The sequence below is a fragment of the Bubalus kerabau genome, chromosome 1 (assembly GCF_029407905.1).
Source record: "Bubalus kerabau isolate K-KA32 ecotype Philippines breed swamp buffalo chromosome 1, PCC_UOA_SB_1v2, whole genome shotgun sequence".
Taxonomy (NCBI): domain Eukaryota; kingdom Metazoa; phylum Chordata; class Mammalia; order Artiodactyla; family Bovidae; genus Bubalus; species Bubalus kerabau.
Genome location: NC_073624.1, coordinates 7,167,871 through 7,192,393, shown reverse-complemented (window position 1 = coordinate 7,192,393; position 24,523 = coordinate 7,167,871). Strand labels below are relative to the sequence as shown.

Genomic DNA, 24,523 nt, shown 5'->3' with positions numbered 1-24,523 from the left:
CGGAGGGAGCCATTGGTAGGAAGCTATGAAGCTCCTGTTTGAGAAGTTTGATTTGCTTTGGAAGATTGTTGGCCCAACAAGGTACTCAAGACGATTGTCACCGGGTGGAAGCTGTGGTTGAAATCAAGGCAAGAGGGAGGGAAGAGATAACCCTGTGATACTGTGGAAGGTGACCTGCCAGGAATTCATAATAAACTCACCGCAGAGGAAAGAAGAAGGAAAGAGCATCTGAAGGTAGAGCCGCAGGTCACTGTCTTTCTATTGGAACTCAAGAGCTGGCTCAGGTTCTGTTGGCCCAGAGACAATGGCACCGGTCAGCTGAGCCGGGTCCTCTGGGGCTGCCCCTGATGCCCAGCCTGGGCAGGTGGCGAGAGAGCCAGGGCAGACCAGAGGCCGTCCGAGAACGACTTGGTTTCCCTTTGTCTTTTCTCTCTTAATTTTTCAATGTATTATTTGATTATGTAATACTTGATACATGCAAAGGAGTGTGTGACACATTTGTGTGTGTTATGAAACACAAGCATTTGAGAACCTCCACCTCCCCACCTAATTTTCCTCTGTGGTTTCTTTACCAGTAAAGAGTTCACTCATCCCTCACTTAAAATATAGGATACCTGAGTTACCCGCTTGTCATCCTGTGTCATTCGGCACCTCCTCCAGCCTCCCTCTCCCCAGGACTGTGACGCAGGATTTCCCTGAAGTGCATGATTCTACCCCTGTGCTCTGAGCTTCTTAGCAAATAAATGTGTCTCCCAGTGTTTGAGTGGATTGATTTTTTTTTTTTTAGTTGAGCAATCTCTAGAATAATTTTATCTGTAGAGCTGCCGTAGCATATAATTTCAAAGAATATCTTGAGGATATTTCTTTTCTTGAGTACTTATTTTCAAGAAATTTCATAAGTGGTCACATTTTCTATGGAAATATTGATTCCAAGTCACTAGATTTGGAGGGTACTTGTTGTCAGATCATACATTTACACAAAATAATAGTGTACAAATAAAACAAACCTGATTAATTACTCTAACAGTCCTGATATTCCCTTGGGTGGGTCAGGGGGCTCATTCCACTAGTTGTCATCTCTCAATTATTCTAGTTTAAACTCTCAATTTTTCACAATTCAGTCTCTTTTTTTCCCCACCTCCCTTTGGGTCTTCTTAAATGCAACATCAAGGAAAGAGTTCTGTGGCATATGACCCAAATCTTTAGAGACTCTATTCTTGAATTATTAGTGGGTTTTGCCATGGGTGACTCTTCTGATTCCTGGACCAGTATTTGTTGAGGTGCAACTGGACCTGCCTTGCTTTCTGAATTGTCTTTCAGGGTCTAATTGTTGGCCCCTGCCGTAGAGCACACTCAGGCTTCCTTATCACGTGTTCAAGTCACTGCCACACATCTGTGAAACACAGGGGAATTTTGGCATTCTCAAGAAAACAGAAGATCTTCAGATTTACCTTGTGCAAATGCTATCTTTCCAGTGCACATTTGATAAGACACCATGGATACAGGAGGCTTTTAGAGAAATGCCCTCCCCTTATTGCTGTGCCTGTAAGATAGACCCACTCATCCTTCTCCTACTGTTATCAGATTCTCTGATAACTATGTGTGCTCAGTCTCTTAATCGTGTCTGACTCTTTGCAACCCTATGGACTGTAGCCTGCCAGGCTCCTCTTTCCATGGAATTTTCCAGGCAAGAATACTGGAGTATTGCCATATCTTACTCCAGAGTGCATCGATTTTTAAGGTGGCAGTCTGCCTGTTGCAGCTGTCCCTCTGTTCCTTCTGGTCCTGTTTGCATTTCAGGGCTTCCATGTTGAGGGGAGTGGTCGACAGCGCAGCTCCTTTACTGCTCCTCCAGGTGACCTGAATGGGGATAACGGATGTTTCAGGTCCTGAGAAAAGCAGGGGTGGTCACAAATAGCAAAATGGTGGACAAATGAAAAGTCGCATTACCACTAACCCTCAGGTTTGATATGGATCTACATTGGACTTTTTTTTTTTAAGATTCTTTAATTAGGAAAAAAATCCTAGGAGGGGAGACAGGTTCATCAACTTGAAAGCGGGATACGTTTTGGGGATTAGATTTTGTGTTTACCTCCCTCTCCCCCACTGGTTATGGTCTCTCTTGTTCCACACACATCACACACCATGCTTCTGTGTTCTCAAGTCTGTTGGGCAGGTCTAATGTGAAAGATGAACAAAAGTAAGTGAAGAAGGTTTAGGTCAGTATCCTTATGATGTTGGGGATGAGGAACAGAAACCAGGTAATTTTACTACACAGGATTAGAATTGTTCTGCTGTAATGCAATGTACATGTTACTGAAAAGTACTGCACTATGCAGAATTACACAGTAAAAATCACAGAGCTTATGGGGAAAGTGGGGTTAGGTTCTCAACACTCAGAAACTTCATAGGAGACCAGAAAATACAGAGAAAAAATAAATAGGCTTTCTGAAAAAAAAAGATAGGGAGGTACAAACTACCATGTATAAAATAAACGAACTACAAGGATATATTTATTTATTGTACGGCACAGGAACAATAGCCAATATTGTATAATAACCTTAAATAGAGTATATATAATTTATAAAGATTTTGAATCACTGTGTTGTAAAACTGAAACTAACATCTTGTTAATCAACTATAGCCCAATAAAAAAATTTAAATTTAAGTGCTAAAAATAAATAAGATAGCAACCCCTAAAACAGTTTTACAGATGTTAAGTGGCTTGGAAATACAGCACTCTACCTTGAAAAAGACCTGAGGTTTGCTTGTGGGAGTGGGTGTTGGAAAGTTAATAGCTCATGAGTTACTGTGAAGTGATAGAAGAAGGGCTATCTGAAGTCCAGTGGAAATTCTGACCCCAGATGTGGATGGTTATAGCTCATAATACATGCAAATGACCTGATGAAGCTGGTAGATGTTTGAGGTATGTGCATTTTTTGTTTTCCTGTGTGGCTTATTTCAGCTGGGTGTGGTTTTATGCATTTTTTAGTGTTTCTTTAATGCATAAGTAAACACAAAATTTATGCCCAAATCATTCCCTAATATATCCAGTTCATCGGAAAAAAATCTGAATTTTCCAAAAATAAAGTCAAAGCAAAACTATCAGAAACCACTACGTATAACATGTACTAGTGAATACTAAGTGCCAGGCACTGTGCTGTAGATTCTATGTGAATTATCTCTCAACAACGTGACAAGCTCAGTATACTTGTTAGCCACATTCCATAGGTGAGAAGACTGTGACTCAGAGAGGTAAAACTTACCCAGGTTACAGGGCTAGGACAAGGTGACTCTCATGACTATGACATTCTCTTTCCTGAGCAAAAACAAATAAGCCAACAAAGTGGGGCAAATGCTTAAGGAAGAGCAAAATCCATAATATATAAAAGTTTTTCAAATCAGTAAAAAGAGACAAATAGCCCAGTAGAAAAATGAACAAAGGTCAAGAGCAGGCAGTTTGCAAAGAAGGGATACAAATGGCCAGTGAAATGGGGGGAGTGACATTTAACCTCAGTGGCACCCCACTCCAGCACCCTTGCCTGGAAAATCCCATGGATGGAGGAGCCTGATAGGCCGCAGTCCATGGGGTCGCGAAGAGTCGGACACAACTGAGCGACTTCACTGTCACTTTTCACTTCCATGCATTGGCGAAGGAAATGGCAACCCACTCCAGTGTTCTTGCCTGGAGAATCCCAGGGACGGGGGAACCTGGTGGGCTGCCGTCTATGGGGTCGCACAGAGTCAGACACGACTGAAGTGACTTAGCAGCAGCAGCAATACTTATTCATGTCAATCAGAACAATTAGCTGTTTTTTTCCCACTATCAAATGGACAGAAATAAATGTGGGAAAACACTGGCAGGAATATAGATTGTTATAACCTTTCTGAAGTATATATAGAATACATGTCTGTTGACCCAGCCATCTAATTTCTAGAACTTATCCTAAGGAAATAAATAATCAGATAAGTGGGAAAAGATCCTTGTTCAAGATTTTTTAAGAGTTGTTCATCATGCCAAAAAGATGAACGCATTCATTCATCATCACCAAGTGATTAACCAGGTGGTTGAATCCTGGTCCCTAATGCACTGTAACACGATGCCGAAGAGCACACCACAAGGCAGTGTGAATGCAGGACTCAGAAAGGGTGACACTCTGTCCATAGTGGTTGACACTACATACCCTTCGTGTTTTATTAAGCGAAAGAAACAGGGACAAAATAGCATCTCCCCAGTGTGATCCCATTTTTGTAAAACCATCCCACATGTGTGCATGCTTGTGTTTGCAAGCAAACCTTGAATGAGAAGAAGTTTGGAAAGATACACATCAAAACATTGATGGTAGATGTCTCTGGGTGATGGAATTGCTGGATGATTTTTTTTTTTTCATTTAATTTTTTTCTAAATTTTTCTGTAGTGAATATGTTACTTTTATGGTTTAAAAAAGAAAATTATTTTAAAACATTGTCTAGGGAGTTCCCTGGCAGCCCAGAGGTTAAGCCTTCACCTTCCCGTGCAGGGGGCGCAGGCTGGACTCCTGGTCAGAGAGCTGTTCCACATGCCTCATGGCCAAAAAACCAAAACATAAAGCAGAAGCAACATTGTAACAAATTCAATAAAGACTTTAAAAATTGTCCACATCTAAAAAAAAAATCTTTAAGAAAACATTGTCTAACCCAAGATCCATAATAAATACAAAATATAAGTATAAATGACCTTTGTAAAACAGTTCTAGCACCTAACAGGGCTCAGTAACAAACACCCACAGAAAGGATTTTTGACCAGCTGCAGTAATGGAAACGTCATTACCCTGTTTGGAGCTTCAGATTCTTTATTTCTGACCGAAATTAATCTGATTGGATTTCAGGTTACCTCATTCTCAGGGCTTCCCTGGTGGCTCAGATAAAGCGTCTGCCTGGAATGCGGGAGACCCGGGTTCGATCCCTGGGTCGGGAAGATCCCCTGGAGAAGGAAATGGCAACCCATTCCAGTACTCTTGCCTGGAGAATCCCATGGAGGGAGGAGCCTGGTGGGTGGGCTACAGTCCATGGGGTCGCAAAGAGTCAGACACGACTGAGCGACTTCACTCTCACTTTCATTCTCAGGTAGATGCCACTGGACCGAGCCAGACACAGTGGCTTATGTTACCTCCGGGTCCCAGGCCCTGTAAGGTACACGTCAACTTGGGATCTCTTTGGATGGAACCCGGGACTGTCATGCACAGGTGACAGCCGAAGCCTCTAATTTTGGTTACATGATCAGAACCCACATGTAGTTTCTTGGGGCCCAGCTTACTTTATTAGGCAACTTGAATCTTAGTTTATGAAGCAGCTAAACACAGGAGGGTAGCTTGGTGGGGAAGGTGACTGACAGGACGCCCCTCCAGCCCACCCAGTGAGCTGGGCTTTGCAGGCCTCAGGCGGTGGCCCAGCTCCAAGGAGGCCCATGTCTGGTCCTCCATGTCTCGCCCAACTGCTTTTTCAAAGCTCCATAAAAATACCCAGACTTCCCAGTGGCTCGGTGGGAAAGAATCCACCTGCCAATGCAGGAGACACGGATTTGACCCCTGGCCTGGGAAGATCCCACTAAGCCAGTGAGCCACAGCTATTGAGCCTGCGCTCCGCAACAAGAGAAGCCACTGCTGTGGGAAGCCCATGCGCCGCCACTAGAGAAAAGCCCACACAGCAAAGAAGACCCAGCACGGCCAAAAAGAAAGAGGATTATTTACACAGAAACAACAAACTGCCTTCTCTTAGGCCTCCCTTTTCCAGGTTTCATGGCTCTTTGCAGACACGGGAGCCTGCGTGGCCATGGCACACGAGTGATGGGAACAGGGAAGCACCAGGAGATGCGGGGCGCTCCCAGGGAGTACCCCGAGGTACAGAGCAGATCTGCGCCTGCGCGGCCTCCCCTGTCACTGCGGCCAGCTGGGTCCAGGGAGGCCCAGGGGCTGCTGCTGCAGTGGCTCCCAGGGCCTCTTCCTTACTTCTTGCTTCACGTGCTCAGTCTCAACCGCCCCTCTGTGCCCCTCAGCCCAGTGCCCGTCTGCCTGGCTGGAGGCAGCTCTGCTGGAGCTCATCATGTGTGGGTTGAAAAGGATTTTTTTTTTTTTTTAATTTAAGCAGTCACATTCCATCTGCCTAACACACCCTGCTTTGTGAGCTAAGCTGTGTGGCCTCTGCACGTGACTTTTCCCCAGCCAGCCCAAGTGTCCCCCCACAAAAGTTTCTGGAGAGCATTTGACAGGGAAAGTGGAGCCAAGCACCCATGGACTAGGGCTTCAGAGGCCCCACTGACAGGGATCTTTGTAAGGGTCAGCCTCTCACCAAGCACTTTGCATACATTATCTTATTAATCCTCACCACAAAGAAGCCAAGTCTTCTTGAGGCAGCCTCTTGTGAGGAAACAGGGATGTGGAAAGAAGTGACTTGCCCATGTTCACACAGCGGATTAGATTCGAGATCCACTTGGTGCCAAAGCCTATGCCCGTCTGCCCTCCCGCCTCTTTTGCCCTCCTTCCCTTTCCATGGATTGGGGCAGTTAGTGGGGGAGTAAGAGTCTTACAGCTCACAAAGTAGCCCTCTGTGTTGCTTCCCCAGTGGGGAGATCTTACGGGAAGGCTCAACAAATTATAGGGTTTCTCTTAATCACTGTCTTAAAGCATTTTAAGAAATTGTGCCTGGAACGTGTCAGCACTGAATTGTTTTGTTTAAATTTTGTGCTAATTTGAGGATATTGCTCAATAATCACATATGACAAATTGGAATTAGTTGGCGCAAGTTACAGTTATCTGTGGCATTCTGCCCACTCCTCCCTCCCACAGGTGACAGGCTGAGTCGGGACGGAGCTGAGTGTCAAGGTGTTGGTAAATAGCGCCACTGTGTAGTCATTTAATCTTGTGAGGTGCTGTTTTTCCAGCAGGTTGAACTGACTGAACACAAAAACGTGCTGAACTGCTAGGTCACTCTAGAAACCCCTGGGTAGCTTTTTACTTGCCTAACGTAAGACTCTTCATAGCCCAGATTCACACACACATGATGAGCACACGCACACATACACAGTTAGAGACCTGGGAAGGACTTGCTGGTGGAGGTTTGGAGAATGATTAGAGATAGTGCTTAGGGGCTTTTGTTTGTTTTTCTTTCTTCTTTGTGTGACCAAATCAGAGCATCTTGCTGCCTTGAGGGTTTGAGAGGAGGGTGCCACAGTTTAGGAGCAAGCAGTAGCTTCTTGGGAATATATTGGAAAGGAAAAGGGGGAGGATGTGGACTGGGTAGAGGATTGTAGATCTGAAAATACCTTGGACACAGCTGAGGCCCCAGAGTCCCAGTGGGAAGCAGCCCTATGGGGAGGGAAGGAGTCATGAGAGATGAGCTGTTGGTCGTGGATTAAGTTTGGTTTGGGTAAACCTTTGGGAGGACGAACCAGGAGAAGAGGCCCTGGAAGCAGGCTTGCGGCCCTCAGGGCTGGGAATTTAGGGTCCCGGGTACTTAAGAGCACGATCTAGAAGAGGGGCATGGTCTCCAGTGGACACATGCCCTTGGCCCCACAGACTCCTTGCACAAAGGAAAGGGGCACAGCTAGGGGACTCCAGGGCCTGGGTTGTTCTGCCCTGACCTTCTGACGGTGCAGTGGAAGAACTCGAAGGTGGGAGGCCAAGAACTGGTACTAATCCTTACTGTGCCCTGGTGCACTGTGTGACCTTGGCCGAGTGATTTCCCTGTTCTCAACCTTGTGTAAGATCTTTTCTTTGGGGCCATCACCTTCATCATCCTTGTGGGTTCCATTGCCCAGGATGGAGGGAAGGCCCAGAGCCTGCCTGTGGTGAGGAGAGTCAGGTCTGGCCGACTCCTGCTCTGCCATGGGGAGCAATGCTGGCCAGGACTGGAGGTGGCCTCACAGTGCAAGGCTGCTGAGCCCCAAAGACTTAAGGCGGCGACTCCCCCAACTGTAATATGGAGCCAGCAGCCCCCTCCAAAGGCAGCACTCACCCAGCACAGAGGCGGCTCCTGTTAGACCTGATGCAGACAATGAGGAAAGCAGGCAGGGCGAGCCTGGAGATGGTGAGGAGGGAGAAAAGGAGCCACGTGAAGTCCTGTCCCGCTCACCCATGGTCGGCCATGTTGTCCCCATTGAGTCCCCACGCGTGAGAGAGGTCACCGGTCTCTGCCCTGGTCTTGGGAAAGCTGTTGGATTTTCTCATGCCTTAGTTCTTGTTCAGCTGCTAAGTCACGTCCCAGTATTCGTGACCCCGCGGACTGCAGCACACCAGGCCTCCCTGTTCCTCCCCATCTCCCAGAGATTGCCCAAGTTCTTGTGCCTCAGGTTCTTAAGCAAATTTAAAAGTTAATCAACATTTTGTTTGTTTATGATGCTAAATACTTTTCAAGTTTATTTCCCTTTTTTAGATCCAAAGCTACACTACAAACAAGTACAACCAAGATGTTTTATCTCATATTTACCCACTAAACTAGACGTTTTGGACGGCAGTAAAATTACCCCTTTCCGTGTGTTCACAGAGATGCTGCAGTTCGTCAGCAATCAAGTGGGCGAGTTCCCTGACTTGTTCTCAGAGCCGCTCTGTGGCTCCTTCCCTGGCGGTGGCAGTGGCAGTGGCAGCGGTAGTGGCAGCGGCGGCGGCAGCAGCAGTGGCGGAGCCGGAGCCGGGAGCGGGGACCCCTCTGGGCAGCGGCCCTTCAGCCAGGTCCCGCTACCGGCCTTCTCCCCCTCGGCCACCTCCTCGCAGGCTGCGACCCTCCAGGTCAAGGCGCCGGCTGCCTCGGGTCCCACCCCGCCAAGGGCGGCCCCGGTTCTGCAGCCCCGCCCCCAGCCGCAGCCCCCGCCCCCCGCCCCGCTGCCGCAGCAGACCGTCATGATCACCCCGACCTTCAGCACCGCTCCGCAGACAAGGATCATCCAGCAGCCCGTCATCTACCAGAATGCAGCTACCAGCTTTCAAGGTGACTTGAGAACTCAGATGCCATAGCCTTTAGTGGGTTCAAAAGTTTTCAGGCCAGTCTGCAGACACTGTGGAGGCATATGGAGAAGAGTTCTGTCTTCCCTGGGGATGACAGAATCTTAGTGACCTGGCCTGGTCTGAATGAGGTTTTGGTTAACTGAGCCTGGTGGTGCAGGATCAGGTTCCCGCTCTTCAGATACCTTAGTGTCTGTTGGGTCTGCTTCAAGGATTCGTGGTCACAGACTCTCAACAGGCACTGTAGGCTCAGGGCTATCCTGAGAACTAGAGGTGGAGGCTTGTGTGAAATGGGTCTTAACCCAGGCCCCAGGAGGATCGCAGCTCCTGTAGGTTGAGAACCTGGCATCCAGCCAACATCTGAGCGTCGAGAGGAGCGCACCTTTGACGTGGGCACCCTGTCTCCTGAAGTGGCAGGCCCCGGAGTGGGCCCTCCGCTATGTGCGTAGCGAACCAGCAACTCTCTGCGCTGTGTAGTGTCCCAGCCCCTTTTCATGGGTGGGATTTCTCTCTGACCCTGTGGAGAGCCCAGGGTGTGATTAGTCCTGCTGTACTAATTTATTTCACAGGATCTGCCAGCTCTTCAGTGGGCTTCAGGGGTTTCGGGGCTGGGGAAAGGCGACAGAGCAAAAAGCCAAAACAGTCATCCCAAAGTACACTTTCCATTCATTTCCTGGGAGCCAATGAAGCCCCAGGAGTTGGTTCTAACATTTGTTAACTCGCTCGTTGGGGGCAGCCATTTGCTGTTTAGCTCCTCTCACCTGCACTCCAGCACCTGGAGTAATGAAATAGCTTCTACTCGTTCACTCAGAAATTGAGGCAGCCCTCACAGGATCTTCTTGTCCACTTGACCACCTTGTGGACGGCTCTCCACATCCTCTCCAGAAGCAGGCAAGGAGCTGGGGTCCTTCCGAGGCGCTCGGTTACAATGCAGCTACCGTGACAGAATGCATTCCTCGTCCGTGTGACTTTTCTTCTCCTCTCTTCCCAAGTCCTTCAGCCTCAAGTCCAGAGCCTAGTGACCTCCTCCCAGGTGCAGCCAGTCGCCATCCAGCAGCAGGTGCAGACGGTGCAGGCCCAGCGGGTGCTGACGCAGACGGCCAATGGCACGCTGCAGACCCTGGCCCCGGCCACGGTGCAGACGGTGGCTGCCCCCCAGGTGCAGCAGGTCCCGGTAGGTGGCCGGCAGGAGTTCCGGGAGGCCTTGGTAGGGGCTCTCGGCCAGTCTGTGATGGAGGATGGGGTCTACATACCAAGCAGGGCCAGCAGGATGTGAGGGAGCCACTGGTGGGGGCAGGTTGGGGCCACTGGACCTTACGAAGCACCAGTGAGACCCAGTAGAGATGACATCTGTAGGTGGACACTGGCACTCATATAAACTCAGTAAATGCTGGTGTATTAACTTATTTGCACTTGTAATGGGTATAAAACTGAAAACAGATGTGCTAAAATGTCTTTAAGACATGCATCACAGTGGACTGTATTTCCAACTAATGAAGTAATTTATCTTAAAAAATCCAGGTTTACCATATTTGCTTTTCAGCCATATACCTGGCATTCCTCAGTTTGTCCATAATCAGATCTCTCTCCCCTCCACAGTCCCTCTGCGCCACGGCTTCTCCGCACTAGCTAGGCTCCTGGCACTGCTCACATTGAAGCCTTTCAATCTTCCATCCCAAGACCCTCTTTGTTTTTGGTTAGTCGCTGAGTTGTAGCCAATTCTTGCGACCCCATGGACTGTGGCCTGCCAGCCTCCTCTGTCCATGGGATTTCCCAGGCAAGAATACTGGAATGGGTTGCCATTTCTTTCTCAGGGGGATCTTCCTGACCCAGGGATCTAGCCACGTCTTCTGCTTGGCAAGCAGATCCTTTACCACTGAGCCACTCCAGAAGCGAAGCCCCAAACCCTCTTTAGCTGTGCTGTTTCTCCCCCTCAACCCAGTAGTCAAGCTACATTCTCAGTTTTATGAAAATTTTATCATTCTTGTCTGGAGGGTCTTTGCAGCAAGAAGTAACACAAAACAGAAAAATAGCACTGCCAGGACTTCCTTGGTGGTCCAATGGTTAGGACTTCACACGTCCACGGCAAGGGGTATGGGTTCCATCCCTGGTCTGAGAACTTAAGGTCTCATATGCTGGATGGTGCAGCCAAAAGAGGGAAAAAAGAAATACAGTGCTAGCTTCCTTTTCCTTTTCTTCCTTTTCCATGCAGGTCCTGGTACAGCCTCAGATCATCAAGACAGACTCCCTTGTCCTGACCACACTGAAGACAGATGGCAGCCCCGTGATGGCCGCAGTCCAGAACCCCGCCCTCACTGCCCTCACCACCCCCATCCAGACAGCCGCCCTGCAAGTTCCGGTAAGAGCTGTGCCCCCTCTTTCTTGGGCGTATTAGGCCTCAGAGATGTTAACAAAGCCTCCAGACCCTGAATAGATGCAGAAACTCTATGAAATGTGTCAGTCAAATTGCAAAATCATCCCTTTTTAGTTTTTTTTTTTCTCCTTGAGAAGTACCAGCACCTAGTGTTATGTGGGAGTCCTAGGGTTTATGAGGAGCAAGGGAGGGACCGCAGAGGAGCTGCAGGTCCACACAGGACCATCTGCCTCTTAGGTCCTGCCGATGGGGGTTTAGCTTCTGAAGAAGCCTAGGCAGGGAAGGGCTTCAAGGTGGGTTGTGCAAGGTCCCTTACTTAATGTGTAGGGTCTTGGTCACTGTCCGCATCTTGTGGCCAGAGAGTCTGACAGAAAAAAGTAATCAGAAGTCAAAAGTAAGCATTATTCATAAAAGCCAAAAACCACAATCAACCCAGCTATCCATCCAAAAAGAACTATTGATACATACAGCTATATGGCTGGCCTTCAGAAATAGTATGCTGAGCAAAAGTTGCTGATCACAAAGAATTCATGCTGATGTTTCCAGTGTATGAAGTTTAAGAAGACAGTGATAGAAGTCAGAGCAGTGATTACGAAGACGGGGAAGGGGCGTGTGGGAACTTTCTCGGGAAATAGAAAGGGTCTGTGTCTTCATCAGGGTTACATTGGTTACACACACTGTATTACATACATCACAATTCCATTAAGTTGTACAGTTGAAATGTGTACCTTTGACTGTGTGAATTATTTCTTGATGACTCATGCATTTGAGAAGTGTTTTATCTGCTCATTGGCCATTTGGATATTGAGGCCATTTGTTGAAGAAAATAAAACTAAAATCAGTGAAAATAGAAACAAAGAGAAGGAAAAGCAGATCTGAGGGGAAAACAGGGGGATGCCTCCATAGTTGGTGTGTTTATTTAATAAAATAGCTCTGATTGTCACTTCTGCCCTTGAGGTTTTTGATGGTCAAATTGTATAAGGAAATCCAATAAGTTAGTTCTCCGTCATGTGGGAGGAAAACATGCGTCACACACAGGAGAAAGTTTTGTGGTTGGTGCAGCATTGTACACGAGCTCAGAGGCGGCTGACGGGTTGACAGCAAAGCAGAAACTGTAGACATTTTCTGGCATCCTTACACCAAAGGTTGGCATCGATCCACACTAGTGCTGTTGTGGCACAGACTAACCAGCAGTGACTCTGAAAGGGCACAGTGCCCAATACCGTGGCTCCCAGGGCTTCCAGACCTGATTATCCCAAGCAAGGCGTCAGACCACACACAGCATTTTCAGGTGATGCTACGTGGTCAGGGCCAGTGGGTTCATGTCCTGAGGTTGCTTTCCTCACGCTAACCAGGCGATCATTCTGCCCTTGTGTCTGTTCTAGACCCTGGTGGGCAGCAATGGGACCATTCTGACCACGATGCCTGTGATGATGGGACAAGAGAAGGTGCCCATTAAGCAGGTCCCCGGGGGAGTCAAGCAGCTTGAGCCTCCCAAGGAAGGAGAAAGGCGGACGACACACAACATCATCGAGAAGCGGTATCGCTCCTCCATCAATGACAAAATCATTGAGTTGAAGGACCTGGTCATGGGGACTGATGCCAAGGTGGGTGCCAAGCAGAATTTTGTCTCATGCCCCGTCATCTCCCCTCTGTCTGTCTTTGCTTTGGGAATTTAGGGAAGACCCAGGCCCAAGTGAGTGAATGCAGGAATAGTTAAAGGTGCTTCTTATTAAAGCATCTTGGTGTTTTGAAATTCTGTAAAGTGTTAGCTGTTGGGAGTTGTCAGGCAGTAGTTTGCCTGGACCTTTGATTCTGCTCTGCAGTGGTGGCTACTCACTGCCCGCCACAACCACCGTGCCCCTGCTCCTGCTGCTCACTGATGGCCAAGTACAGGACCACGTGCACCTCTTAGTCAGCCGATGGCATTTTTGGCAAATGTTTAATCATATTCAGGGATGGCTAGCAATATTTTAACCTTTTAGGGAGGAGATAAAATGTAGATTGGGTCTTTGACCAAGAACAAATAAGAAGAAATTTATTTTTCATGTATTTCTGGTGTTTCAGTTAATGTATCTTTTGGCTTTGGCATGTAGATTTTTAAATCTATTATCTGTTTATCTTTACCTCTATTTTCAAAGAAAATACAGTTTTCTTGGTAGCCCTCAAATCTGAAAGGTACTGATACACCTTTATTTAAGATAACCATCCAACAGTGCTCTGGTTTTTTGTTGCTTATTTTCCTTCAAGTTTGTTTTGGTGCTAGGATTATTATAAGAAGTAGGAATAACAGCTCATATTTAGTGCTACTATGTGCCAGGCCAGAGGCTAAGCTCTTTACACACATTATCTCTTTTAATCCTCATGGCAAGCCTATGACTCATATATTGTCATTATCCCTATTTCACAGAGGAGGAAAAGTGAGGTTCAGAGATGCTGAGTAACTTGTCCTGGGTTACACAGCTAGTTAGTGGAAGAATCAGGACCTGAACCCAGCAAGGACCTCCCACTCCAGAACCTGAGCTCTGGGCCTCAGCTGCCCTCACTGTGCAGGCTGGTCTGATGCCGCTGTGTTTCTCACCCGTCTTCCTTCCCAGATGCACAAGTCTGGCGTTCTGAGGAAGGCCATCGACTACATCAAATACTTGCAGCAGGTCAATCATAAACTGCGCCAGGAGAACATGGTGCTGAAGCTGGCCAATCAGAAGAGCAGTGAGTGCACTCGTTATAGGAGGGGTCCTATGCTGGGCACTGGGGCGGGCCCATGGGCACGTGTGCGAGGCGCCACCACGGGCGAAGCCGCAGCAGGGGCTGTGCGTCCCTCCTAGCCCTGCCCTGGTGCAGGCCGAGTGTTATAAAACCGACCGTTTGCCAGGTAGGGTTTTCTTTACAGAGCTCCTGAAGGGCATCGACCTGGGCAGCCTGGTGGACAATGACGTGGACTTGAAGATCGATGACTTTAATCAGAATGTCCTTCTGATGTCACCTCCGGCCTCCGACTCAGGGTCCCAGGCTGGCTTCTCCCCGTACTCCATCGACTCAGAGCCAGGAAGCCCTCTATTGGATGATGCAAAGGTAATGAGCTTTTGAAATCCCTAACCCTGGGAATCTCTCCCATCTTCCATAAGTTAATAGTGAGGAGATTGCAGACAGAGGTCCAGGCCAGGTGTTCAGAGGCCTCAAGCTGGAGAGGAGCAAGAATTCTGTGAAATCAGTCACATACTGAAAACTAAAGAAAAAGAAGACTGACTCTATGTGAGGAGACAGCCCGTGGTTTTATTGGTCTTTGCTGAAAGGGCCCATCAGAGAGAAATAAGGGCCAAATCCAGAACGGGGACACACAGCAGCTGTCAGGCAGAGCTAGGAGTTGCTAGAGGCTCCTCATTGCTTTCCTCGGCTGTAATGAGCCTGGCAAGACTGCTTTGTGAGGTTGTTTAATTGGGTTAGGATGAAGCTGCCTCTGGGTCCTCTTCAGGAAATGTTTACAATTTGCAGTCTTAACAGATAACATTCCTACCAAGGGCCTTTAATTGTGGGAGAAAGCCCATGGCAATTGTTTAATGGAGTTAGAAGAGACTCAAGCCTAATGATTTTCCTAGGACCCTGTGGAGACCACTGGGGTTTGTGCTGTATTTTGACACTGGCAGTTTCTGGCTTCAAAAGCACAAGTTTCCTTCTACCATAAGTTGTTGATCAGACTATTTATTGTAGCATCTGCTTAATTTTATTAAGGAAGCTCTATTTTTGAAATATTTTATAAGTGTGATTCTGTTTGGAAACATGAGTCCGTATGACATATACCTTGAATTGGATAAGTGTCTGAATCATCAGAAGAAATTTTCAAGTGGCTTAAAAATGTTGAAAAGAAATGACATGTATGTACACACCAGGAGTCAGGGAGAGCTGACTCCAGTCTGGTTCCCCAGGCCGGCAGAGCCTCTGCCTCCAGTTCTTCTGTAAAATGGGGAGAAAACAGTGTTGTGGGTTTAGAATAGGTAAGCTTCTGAAAATAGGTTCATACTAAAGTATGGTCTTTAATCAACTTGGAGGTATAATTTAAATATGATAAAATACACCTATTTTACTGATTGTACAATAAGTGTTTTAATAAATATGTAGACTTATGTCACTCACAATAATTATGATACAGAGGAAAGAACTGGAAGTATTTTTTCTAAGATCAGGTGGAAGACAGGAATGCCCAGAGGAATTCCCTGGTGGTCCAATGGCTAGGACTCGACATTTTCACTGCCAGTGGCCCAGGTTTGATCCCTGGTCGATGAACTAAGATACCATAAGCTGTACCGCATGGCCTACCTGACCCCTCCCCCACCCCCCGCAAAAAAAGACAAAGATGCCCACTCTTGCCACTTTATTCAACATAGAATTGGAAATCCTAAAAAAGAAGTTAAAAGGAATCCGAATTGAAAAGGAAGAAGTAAAACTGTCACTGTTTGCAGATGGCATGATACTATATATATAAAATTCTAAAGATGCCACCAAAAAAACTACTAGATTAATAAGTTTAGCAAGATTGCAGGATATAAAATTAATATACAGAAATTGGTTGCATTTCTATACTAACAAAGTACCAGAAAGAGAAATTAAGAAAACTATCTCACTTGCAGTTGCATCGAAAAGAATAATGTTATCTAGGAATAAATCTGACTAAGTAGCTAAAAGACCTGTACTAAAAAAACTATAAGACACTGATGAAAGAAACCTCTAATGGTGATGGACACAGATGGAACAATATACCGTGCTTGTGGACTGCAATAATTAATACTGCTAAAATGACCATACTCCTCAAGACAGTCTATAGATTCAGTGCAATCCCTATGAAAATACCAATGACATTTTTCACAGAACTAGAAAAAAAAATCCTAAAATTTATATGGCAACACACAGGACCCCAAGTAGCCAAACAGTCTTGAGAAAGAACAGTAGAGCTGGAGGTAGTAGGTTCCCTGATTTCAGTAATCAGAACAGTATGGTATTGGCACAAAACAGACACGTAGATCCATGAACAGAATACAAAGCCCAGAAATAAACCTACTTATGTGGTCAGTCAACCTGTGACAAAGGAGGTGAGAATATACAAAGCAGGGAAGTGACGGCTTCATCAGTAAACGCTGCTGGGAAAACAGGACAGCTCCATGCAAGAGAATCAGATGTACTACTTTCTCACACCATCTACAAAAGTAAACTCAAAACAGATTAAGGACCTAAATGTAAGACCTGAAACCATAAAACTCCCAGAAGAAAACAGGCAGTATGCTCTTTGTTACCCGTCTCAGCAATATTTTTTTGAGTATGTCTCCTCAGGCAAGGGAAACAAAAGCAAAAATAAACAAATGGGACTACAGCAAACTAAAAAGCTTTTGCAGCAAAAGAAACTATCAGCAAAATAAAAGGGCCACCTACTGAATGGAAAATGGTATTTGTCTGACAAGGGGTTAATATCCAAAATATGCAAAGAACTTGGAGGATTCAACATCGGAAGAATAAACAATTTAAGAATGGACCTAGGACACAAACATCTTTCCAGAGAAGACGTACAAATGGCCAACAGGCACATGAAAAGGTTCAACATCAGTAATCATCAGGGAAATGCAAATCAGAACCATGGTGAGATACCACCTCACACCTGTCAGAGTGACTATTATCAAAAAGACAACAAATAACAATTGTTGGCGAGAACGTGGAGAAGAGAACCCTGGTGCACTGTTGGTGGGAATGTAAACTGGTGCAGCCATTATCGAAAGCTTCACTGGTGGCTCAGACAGTGAAGAATCTGCCCGCGGTGTGGGAGACCTGGGTTCATCCCCTGGAAAAGGAACTGGCAGCCCACTCCAGTGTTCTTGCCTGGAGAATCCCATGGACAGAGGAGCCTGGTGGGCTATAGTCCATGGGGCCGAAAAGAGTCCTATAGTCCATGGGGCCGAAAAGAGTCCAACACGACTGAGTGAGTAGCACACACACTATGGAAAGCAGTATGGAAGGAGATCCCTAAAAAAGAGGTTTAAAGTAGAACTACCACCCAATTCAGTAGTTCCCCTTCTGGGTATTTTCTGAAGAAAACAGAAATACCAATTTGAAAACATATATGTACCCTTGTGTTTATTGCAGCCTTATTCACAATAGTCAAGGTATGGAAGCCACCTAAGTGCCTATAAATAGATGAATGGGTAAAGATGTGGTATATATGCAATGAAATATTAGCCATTTAAAATAATGAAATCTTACCATTTGCGACACTGTGGATGGACCTAGAGGGTATTATACTAAAGTGAAATTAGTCAGAGAATGACAAGTGTTGGCAAGGATGTGGAGAAAAGGGAGCCCTCACCCAGCTGTCGTGGGAATGTCAGTTGGTGCAGCCACTATGGAAATTAGTATGGAGGTTCCTCAAAAAGTTTAAAAGACAACACCATCCAGTTTAGCACTTCCACTTCTGGCTATTTTTCTGAGGAAAAAAAGCCATAAAAAAGAATAAAATTTTGTGACAACCTGTATGATCCTAGAGGCTATTATGCTAAGTGAAATGAGTCAGACAGAGAAAGCTAACCACACATAATTTCACTTATCAGTTCAATTCAGTCACTCAGTTGTGTCCGACTCTTTGCAACCCCATGAATTGCAGCACGCCAGGCCTTCCTGTCCCATGTCCATCGAGTCGGTGATGCCATCCAGCCATCTCATCCTCTGTCGTCCCCTTCCTCTCCTGCCCCCAATCTTTCCCAGCATTAGGGTCTTTTCCAATGAGTCAACTCTTCGCATGAGGTGGCCTGCCGGGGTCCAGCCCCAGCTGATCCAGGGTATTCGAAGGAGAGACGGCTAGGCGACCTATTCAAATGTTAATTAGAGATAATAAAGAGTAATAGAATGAGGATAGCTCAGTAGGAAAATTCAGTGGAGAAAAGAAGCTGAGTGGCTTGGTTTACGCGGAAAATCAATATAACCCGTGACACCAGGTTAGCTCTGACCACGGAGGCCGCAGGCGCCCTCTCGAATAGCGGAAGGTGCCCCACCTTAGACACCTTCTCGAGTGGGTCTTAGAAGCCCAGGCAAATAAATGGTCGCAGAGGATATCCACGCTCCAGATGGACACTCAGCTGGAAGTTAAAGGGAAGAATGACATGGGGAGACCAAGCGTTGGTGAGCAAGGCCCATAGCTTTATTTTCAACAGGGGCTTTTATACCCTAAGTTACACATAGAGGATAATAGGGGATGCAAAATCAGCAGTCTTTGATGCTTATCAAAAACCAGGGTTTCTTTCCTGCAGATTTATCGGATACAAATGGTTTAGGTGATTTACATCATCTTCTGGCCAGAGGCCTATTAACATTTTATGACTCTTGACAAGGACTTATCAACAAAGACTTATTTTCTCTAAGAGTAATTATTTTAAGGTTTGGCGCCATCTTCCGAAGATAAGATTACGTTCCTATAGGGTGGATGTGTAATGGGTTTACAAAGGAAAGAATTTACTACCTTAAGGGTCTAAAGTTACTAACACCAGGCCACTACTTATTTTTTCTACATACCAACTATATTAATTAATGCACATTCAAGGATACAATTCAGGGGATGTGAAAACTTGGCAACAAACATTGGCTCATCAATGAAATCTTTTACTAGTTTTATTCTGACAGTTTCTAATTCTCTGAGAGGCTCTAAGCTATTTGAATATCTTAAGCTTCCCGTGCCTCTGGAGGCTGGGAGACTGTAAACAATCGTATGCATAGCTGTAGGTGTCCGGTTAAACTTGTTAGGCGAGTTAAAGAGCCATCTGAGGGGTTTGGATTTAAACACTCCTAATTGCCCAGGAACTTTATTAATTGGAGCTGTAAGTTAACTCTTTGACAGAGAGAGTGAGATGGTGGTGGGGGACAGCCCCCAGTAAAGTCAGAGGTGAGAGCACAAAGCAATAAAGTAGGCAGACTCTGGTTTTTGGGGGGTAGATGCTCGAGAATATCCGGGGGCACTCCCGAGGCTCGATCCCGCCTTTGCGTATGCCGAGCCCCCTTCCTCATGACCTTTGTCACGAGTGGAATGTCTCTCGCCGGCTCCCGGCAGTGGCCAATGCATTGGAGTTTCAGCTTCAGCATCAGTCCTTCCAATGAACACCCAGGACTAATCTCCTTTAGGATGGACTGGTTGGATCTCCTTGCAATCCAAGGGACTCTCAAGAGTCTTCTCCAACACCACAGTTCAAAAGCATCAATTCTTCTGTGCTCAGCTTTCTTCACTGTCCAACTCTCACATCCATACATGACCACTGGAAAAACCATAGCCTTGACTAGACAGACCTTTGTTGGCAAAGTAATGTCTCTGCTTTTTAATATGCTCTCTAGGTTGGTCATAACTTTCCTTCCAAGGAGTAAGCGTCTTTTAATTTCATGGCTGCAGTCACCATCTGCAGTGATTTTGAAGCCCCCCAAAATAAAGTCTGACACCGTTTCCACTGTTTCCCCATCTATTTGCCATGAAGTGACGGGACCAGATGCCATGATCTTCGTTTTCTGAATGTTGAGCTTTAAGCCAACTTTTTCACTCTCCACTTTCACTTTCATCAAGAGGCTCTTTAGTTCCTCTTCACTTTGTGCCATAAGGGTGGTGTCGTCTGCATATCTGAAGTTACCGATATTTTTCCCAGCAATTTTGATTCCAGCTTGTGCTTCTTCCAGCCCAGTGTTTCTCATGATGTACTCTGCATAGAAGTTAAATAAGTAGGGTGACCATATACAGCCTTGACGTACTCCTTTCCCGATTTGGAACCAGTCTGTTGTTCCATGTCCAGTTCTAAGTGTTGCTTCCTGACCTGCATACAGGTTTCTCAAGAGACAGGTCAGATGATCTGGTATTCTCATCTCTTTAAGAATTTCACTTATATGTGGAATCTTTAAAAAAAAAAAAAAAGTACAAAACAGAAGCAGATGCTTAGATAAAGACAACAAATGAGTAATTGCCAGAGGGGAGGGGTATGGGAGGGTGAGTGAAATAGGAGGGGGAGACTTAGAGATACAGACTTCCAGATTTAAAAAAAAATGAGTCAGAGGGAAGAGCTTTACAACATTGGAAAAATAGTAATGTTGTGATAATTTTGTCTGGTGACAGATGGCAGCTAGATTTATCGTAGAGATAGTGTCATGTATGAAAATAATCCAGGCGCTGTGTTGTGTACCTGGAGCCAACATAGTGTTTGTAGGTCAATTATACTTTAATTAAAAAATAACAATAAATTAATAAATCCTTTCTAGTTTTTTTAAAAAATGATACAGAACATATTTATCTCCCGTGAACATATACTTTTGCAGGAAGTTCACCCATACCTCTCCAGACTCAGACTTAACTTTTGATTTTGCCTTCAGTCGCTTTAGATCAGCTTGCTTGTTGTGGAATTACACAGAAGCAGAATCCCTCAGGGTGTTCTCTTTTGTGTCGGAGCACTGTGGTAACAGCAGGGCCCCTCTCACTCCGGTCTTTAGACCATGTTCTTCTCCCAGGTGGCAAGGGAGCGAGGGCCCCCATGTCTGAGCAGCAGTGGGAGAGGCGTGAACCTCTTAGTTCCCTCCTGAGTTTATTCCCATCCAGCTTCATGGTCTTGAATTTAAATCTCAGAGTCCTGATTCCGATATATAAAAAGTAAAATGTTATAAGAACTCGCTGAAGTCTTTCTTCTCACCTGGCGGCCCCCTGTTTCGAAGGTCAAAGATGAGCCGGACTCTCCTCCGGTGGCGCTGGGCATGGTGGACCGCTCCCGCATCCTGCTGTGTGTCCTCACCTTCCTCTGCCTCTCCTTTAACCCCCTGACCACGCTGCTGCAGTGGGGGGGGGCCCACGACGCAGACCAGCACCCGCACTCAGGCCCCGGCCGCAGCATGCTGTCGCTCGAGTCAGGTAGGTGGAGGGCGCCTCGGGCCATCTGGGCACGAGTGGGCTGCTGTGGCAGGAGAAGGCCCTGCCCACAACCCGCTTGGTTTGTCATCAGGTCCCAAAGGGCTTTCGCAGTGGGCCCCACCTGCTTGCTTCTGATAGTGACCAGCATCAGTTGCGTGTACAAGTAACAGGGCAAACCTAAGTTCAGTCGGAAATAGTGAAACAAATCAGGACCCTGCTCGGCTGTAGTTGGGGGTTTGGGGTGTGCCTGTTTGGAGAAGGATGTGGTCTTACTGCCTGAGTTGTCAAACCAGCTGCGAGCCCTGCCTTGGCCAACAGAGATTTGTGTGGCATTCTGCCCCGTGGTGACAAGGGCTCCAGGGCTCTTACTGAGGCTGTGGAATTGTCCCAGATTTTCTACAGTGTGGATTAATTGCATGTATTTATTCCTGACCTAAGCACTTAGACATTGTTACTAAATGAAGCAATCACATTTGTTTCAAACATGAGGGAGGAGGCTGCTTCCTTTAACCTGAGGGGTGGGTCAGGTGCCCTGCAGCACCCCCAGGGCTGCCCAGGGTAGGTGGGTGGGCCCTTCCTCACGGGCTCAGCTGAGACGCTTCTCTGTAGGCTCCAGGGGCTGGCTCGACTGGATGATGCCAACGCTCCTCCTGTGGCTGGTGAATGGCATGATCGTGCTGAGCGTCTTTGTGAAGCTGCTGGTTCACGGGGAGCCAGTGATCCGGCCGCACTCGCGATCCTCAGTCACCTTCTGGAGGCACCGAAAGCAGGCAGACCTGGACCTCGCCCGGGTGAGTCTGCGCACGGGCTCAGAGACCGTCATGCTCAGAGCGTAGGCATCCTCTGTCCCTCTTCTTCAGGGTCCTCTCTTCTTAAAGGTACAGGAAGGAAGGTTCAGGTGTCATACCCGTTGCATGATGGGAAGGGAGAAGAGCGTTGACCCTAGTTTCCCAAGTGTGGCCTCCAGGAATGAGAAAAACACAGACAGGGTCTTCAGTACAGGGCAGTAGACTGTCCACTGGGTCCTCTCAGGTTGGCAGAGACCTGTTCAGATCCTCGGTCAGAGCAGTTCCACTGCAAATTTGTCTAAAACTGTGGTTCTCAAACTTCAGGGTCATCAGGACCACCCTGAGGGCCCATGCCCATCCCAGAGGTTCTGAGTCGGTAGGGGGGAAGGGGTGGGATGGAAAACCAAAAATTCACATTTCTAACAAGATCCCAGGGGCTGATGATGCTCCTGGTCTCTGGGAACCACACTTTAAGAACCTACAAGCCTAAAAGATCACATGGTTCACTGTCTCGATCCATGTTATCATCTTATGTATGAAAGGTACCATGGGAAATTCTGGATAGAATATTTGCTTAAAGATAGAACGCAGTACAATCCCAGTTTAGCAAAAAGGCTGGGAGGAAGTATATCAGAATGGCAGCAGTCATTCTAGGGGATAAGATTCCAGGTGATTTCTTTGTACTTTTCTGTAGCTTTCTGAGTTTTCCCAGATTTTTCTTCACTAAGCATGCATTACTCTGATAACCTGGAGTACTGAAGAGAAAGAGTTTTCACTAAAGCAAAACTAAAAGGCTGCCCCAAGGCCGGCGAATGTTACACCTTCTCGCTTCCCACCAGGGGGACTTCGCGGCTGCCGCAGCCAACCTGCAGACCTGCCTGTCGGTGCTGGGCCGGGCCTTGCCCACCTCCCGCCTGGACCTGGCCTGCAGCCTCTCCTGGAACGTGATCCGCTACAGCCTGCAGAAGCTGCGCCTGGTGCGCTGGCTGCTCAAGAAGGTCTTCCAGCACCGGCGGGCTGCCCCAGCCACTGCTGCGGGCTTTGAGGAGGAAGCGAAGACCAGCGCCCGGGATGCAGCCCTGGCCTACCACAGGCTGCACCAGCTGCACATCACAGGTGAGGGCTGGCCGCCGCAGCCTAGCCTGCCTCCCAGTGCCCCACAGCGTCGCCCCACCCAGCCTCAGTTTGCCAGTTTTCTGCCCCAGATGAACAAAGTCCCCTTTACAGTGCTCGTCGAGGATGGTTAGACCAACCCTTCACCCATGGCCATGGCTGTGAAGATTGCAGTTCATCATTACATGTGCTTGGTCGCTCAGTCGTGTCAGACTCTTAGCGACCCCATGGACTGTAGCCCACCAGGCTCCTCTATCCATGGAATTCTCCAGGCAAGAACACTGGAGTGGGTTGCCATGCCCTCCTCCAGAGAATCTTCCTGACCCTGGGATCGAACCCAGATCTCCTGCATTGCAGGCAGATTTTTTAAACCATCTGAGCCACCGGGGAAGTCTTTCATCATTATAAGACACGTGTTTTTTTCACTTTAACATCTCTGCACCAGGCTGTGTCCTCTACACATTGAGTGTCATGGTTGAGTTGGCAGTGCTTTTTCTGTGGTGGTGCTTAAGTTAATGGAGAAACTTAAAATTGATGGCGTCTTAGAATCAGTGAAACATGATCCTTTATTTCATTCCACAAAGTCCTGCTGTAATAGAGAAGCAGATTGGTCAGCAGGTGAATTACAGTTCAGTGTGGTTTAGGGGTCACAGAAGAGTTGGGTTTCAGCTGGGAGGGAGAGGTCCATGTCGGGTAGGGCCCTGAAAGGCTTCATGTCAAGTCTCGGCTTTGCGTGCAAGGAGGCATTTGAGTTCACTGGCTCTGCTGAAGGGATGTGCCTTCCAGGCCATGTTCCCAAGGAGGAGCCTCCCCCACCTGGTGGTGTCCCCAGGTGGGCTGTGTGAGGGGAGGGTGACAGGAGCCAGCACAGTGGGGGCGATGACGTCATCAGGCCTGTGCTCTGAAGCCAAGAAGATTCACTCCGATGGAGAGGCTGCCTTTAGGAGGCCCTGCGGGAGCGGGTGCAGATGCCGAGAAGACAGACAGACAGGAAGGAGCAAGTGGTTGATAGGCCTTGGGGACTCATTGCATGGGAAGGGTAAGGAAAATTGGGTAAGGGGCTTCCCTGGTTTTTTGCTTGAGAGTTGGGGTGAATCGTGTTGCCATCAACAAAGGTGGGGAGAACAGGAGACACGCAGCTTTCTAGGGAGGAGGTGAGACATCCAGCTCGGGACCCTTGCCCGTGAGACACTGAGGAGGGCTATTCAGTGGTGGGGGCCGTGCTGGATCTGTTGTCCACGGAATGGAGCTGGGTCTCTGGTCTGCAGGTGAGGATAAAAGCCATGGGCGCTGATGAGAGGGCTTGTGATGAAAGGGCCCCTCCAGGGCATGTGGGAGGAGACTTGCACGGAAAGGACAGGGCAGGGAC

At 47.3% G+C, this 24,523-nt stretch overlaps 1 protein-coding gene across 1 annotated transcript in view; it reads left to right on the top strand.

Moving 5' to 3' along the window:
- The window catches only part of SREBF2 (sterol regulatory element binding transcription factor 2), a 59,280-nt gene that overhangs the window by 15,931 nt on the left and 18,826 nt on the right, over positions 1-24,523 (top strand). Inside the window, exons 2-10 of the mRNA XM_055566264.1 lie at positions 8,521-8,961; positions 9,968-10,149; positions 11,188-11,334; positions 12,735-12,956; positions 13,947-14,061; positions 14,243-14,424; positions 21,061-21,253; positions 21,863-22,044; positions 22,881-23,157. Of these exons, the coding sequence (XP_055422239.1) occupies positions 8,521-8,961; positions 9,968-10,149; positions 11,188-11,334; positions 12,735-12,956; positions 13,947-14,061; positions 14,243-14,424; positions 21,061-21,253; positions 21,863-22,044; positions 22,881-23,157 (1,941 nt within the window). The remainder of the gene's footprint in view (positions 1-8,520; positions 8,962-9,967; positions 10,150-11,187; positions 11,335-12,734; positions 12,957-13,946; positions 14,062-14,242; positions 14,425-21,060; positions 21,254-21,862; positions 22,045-22,880; positions 23,158-24,523) is intronic.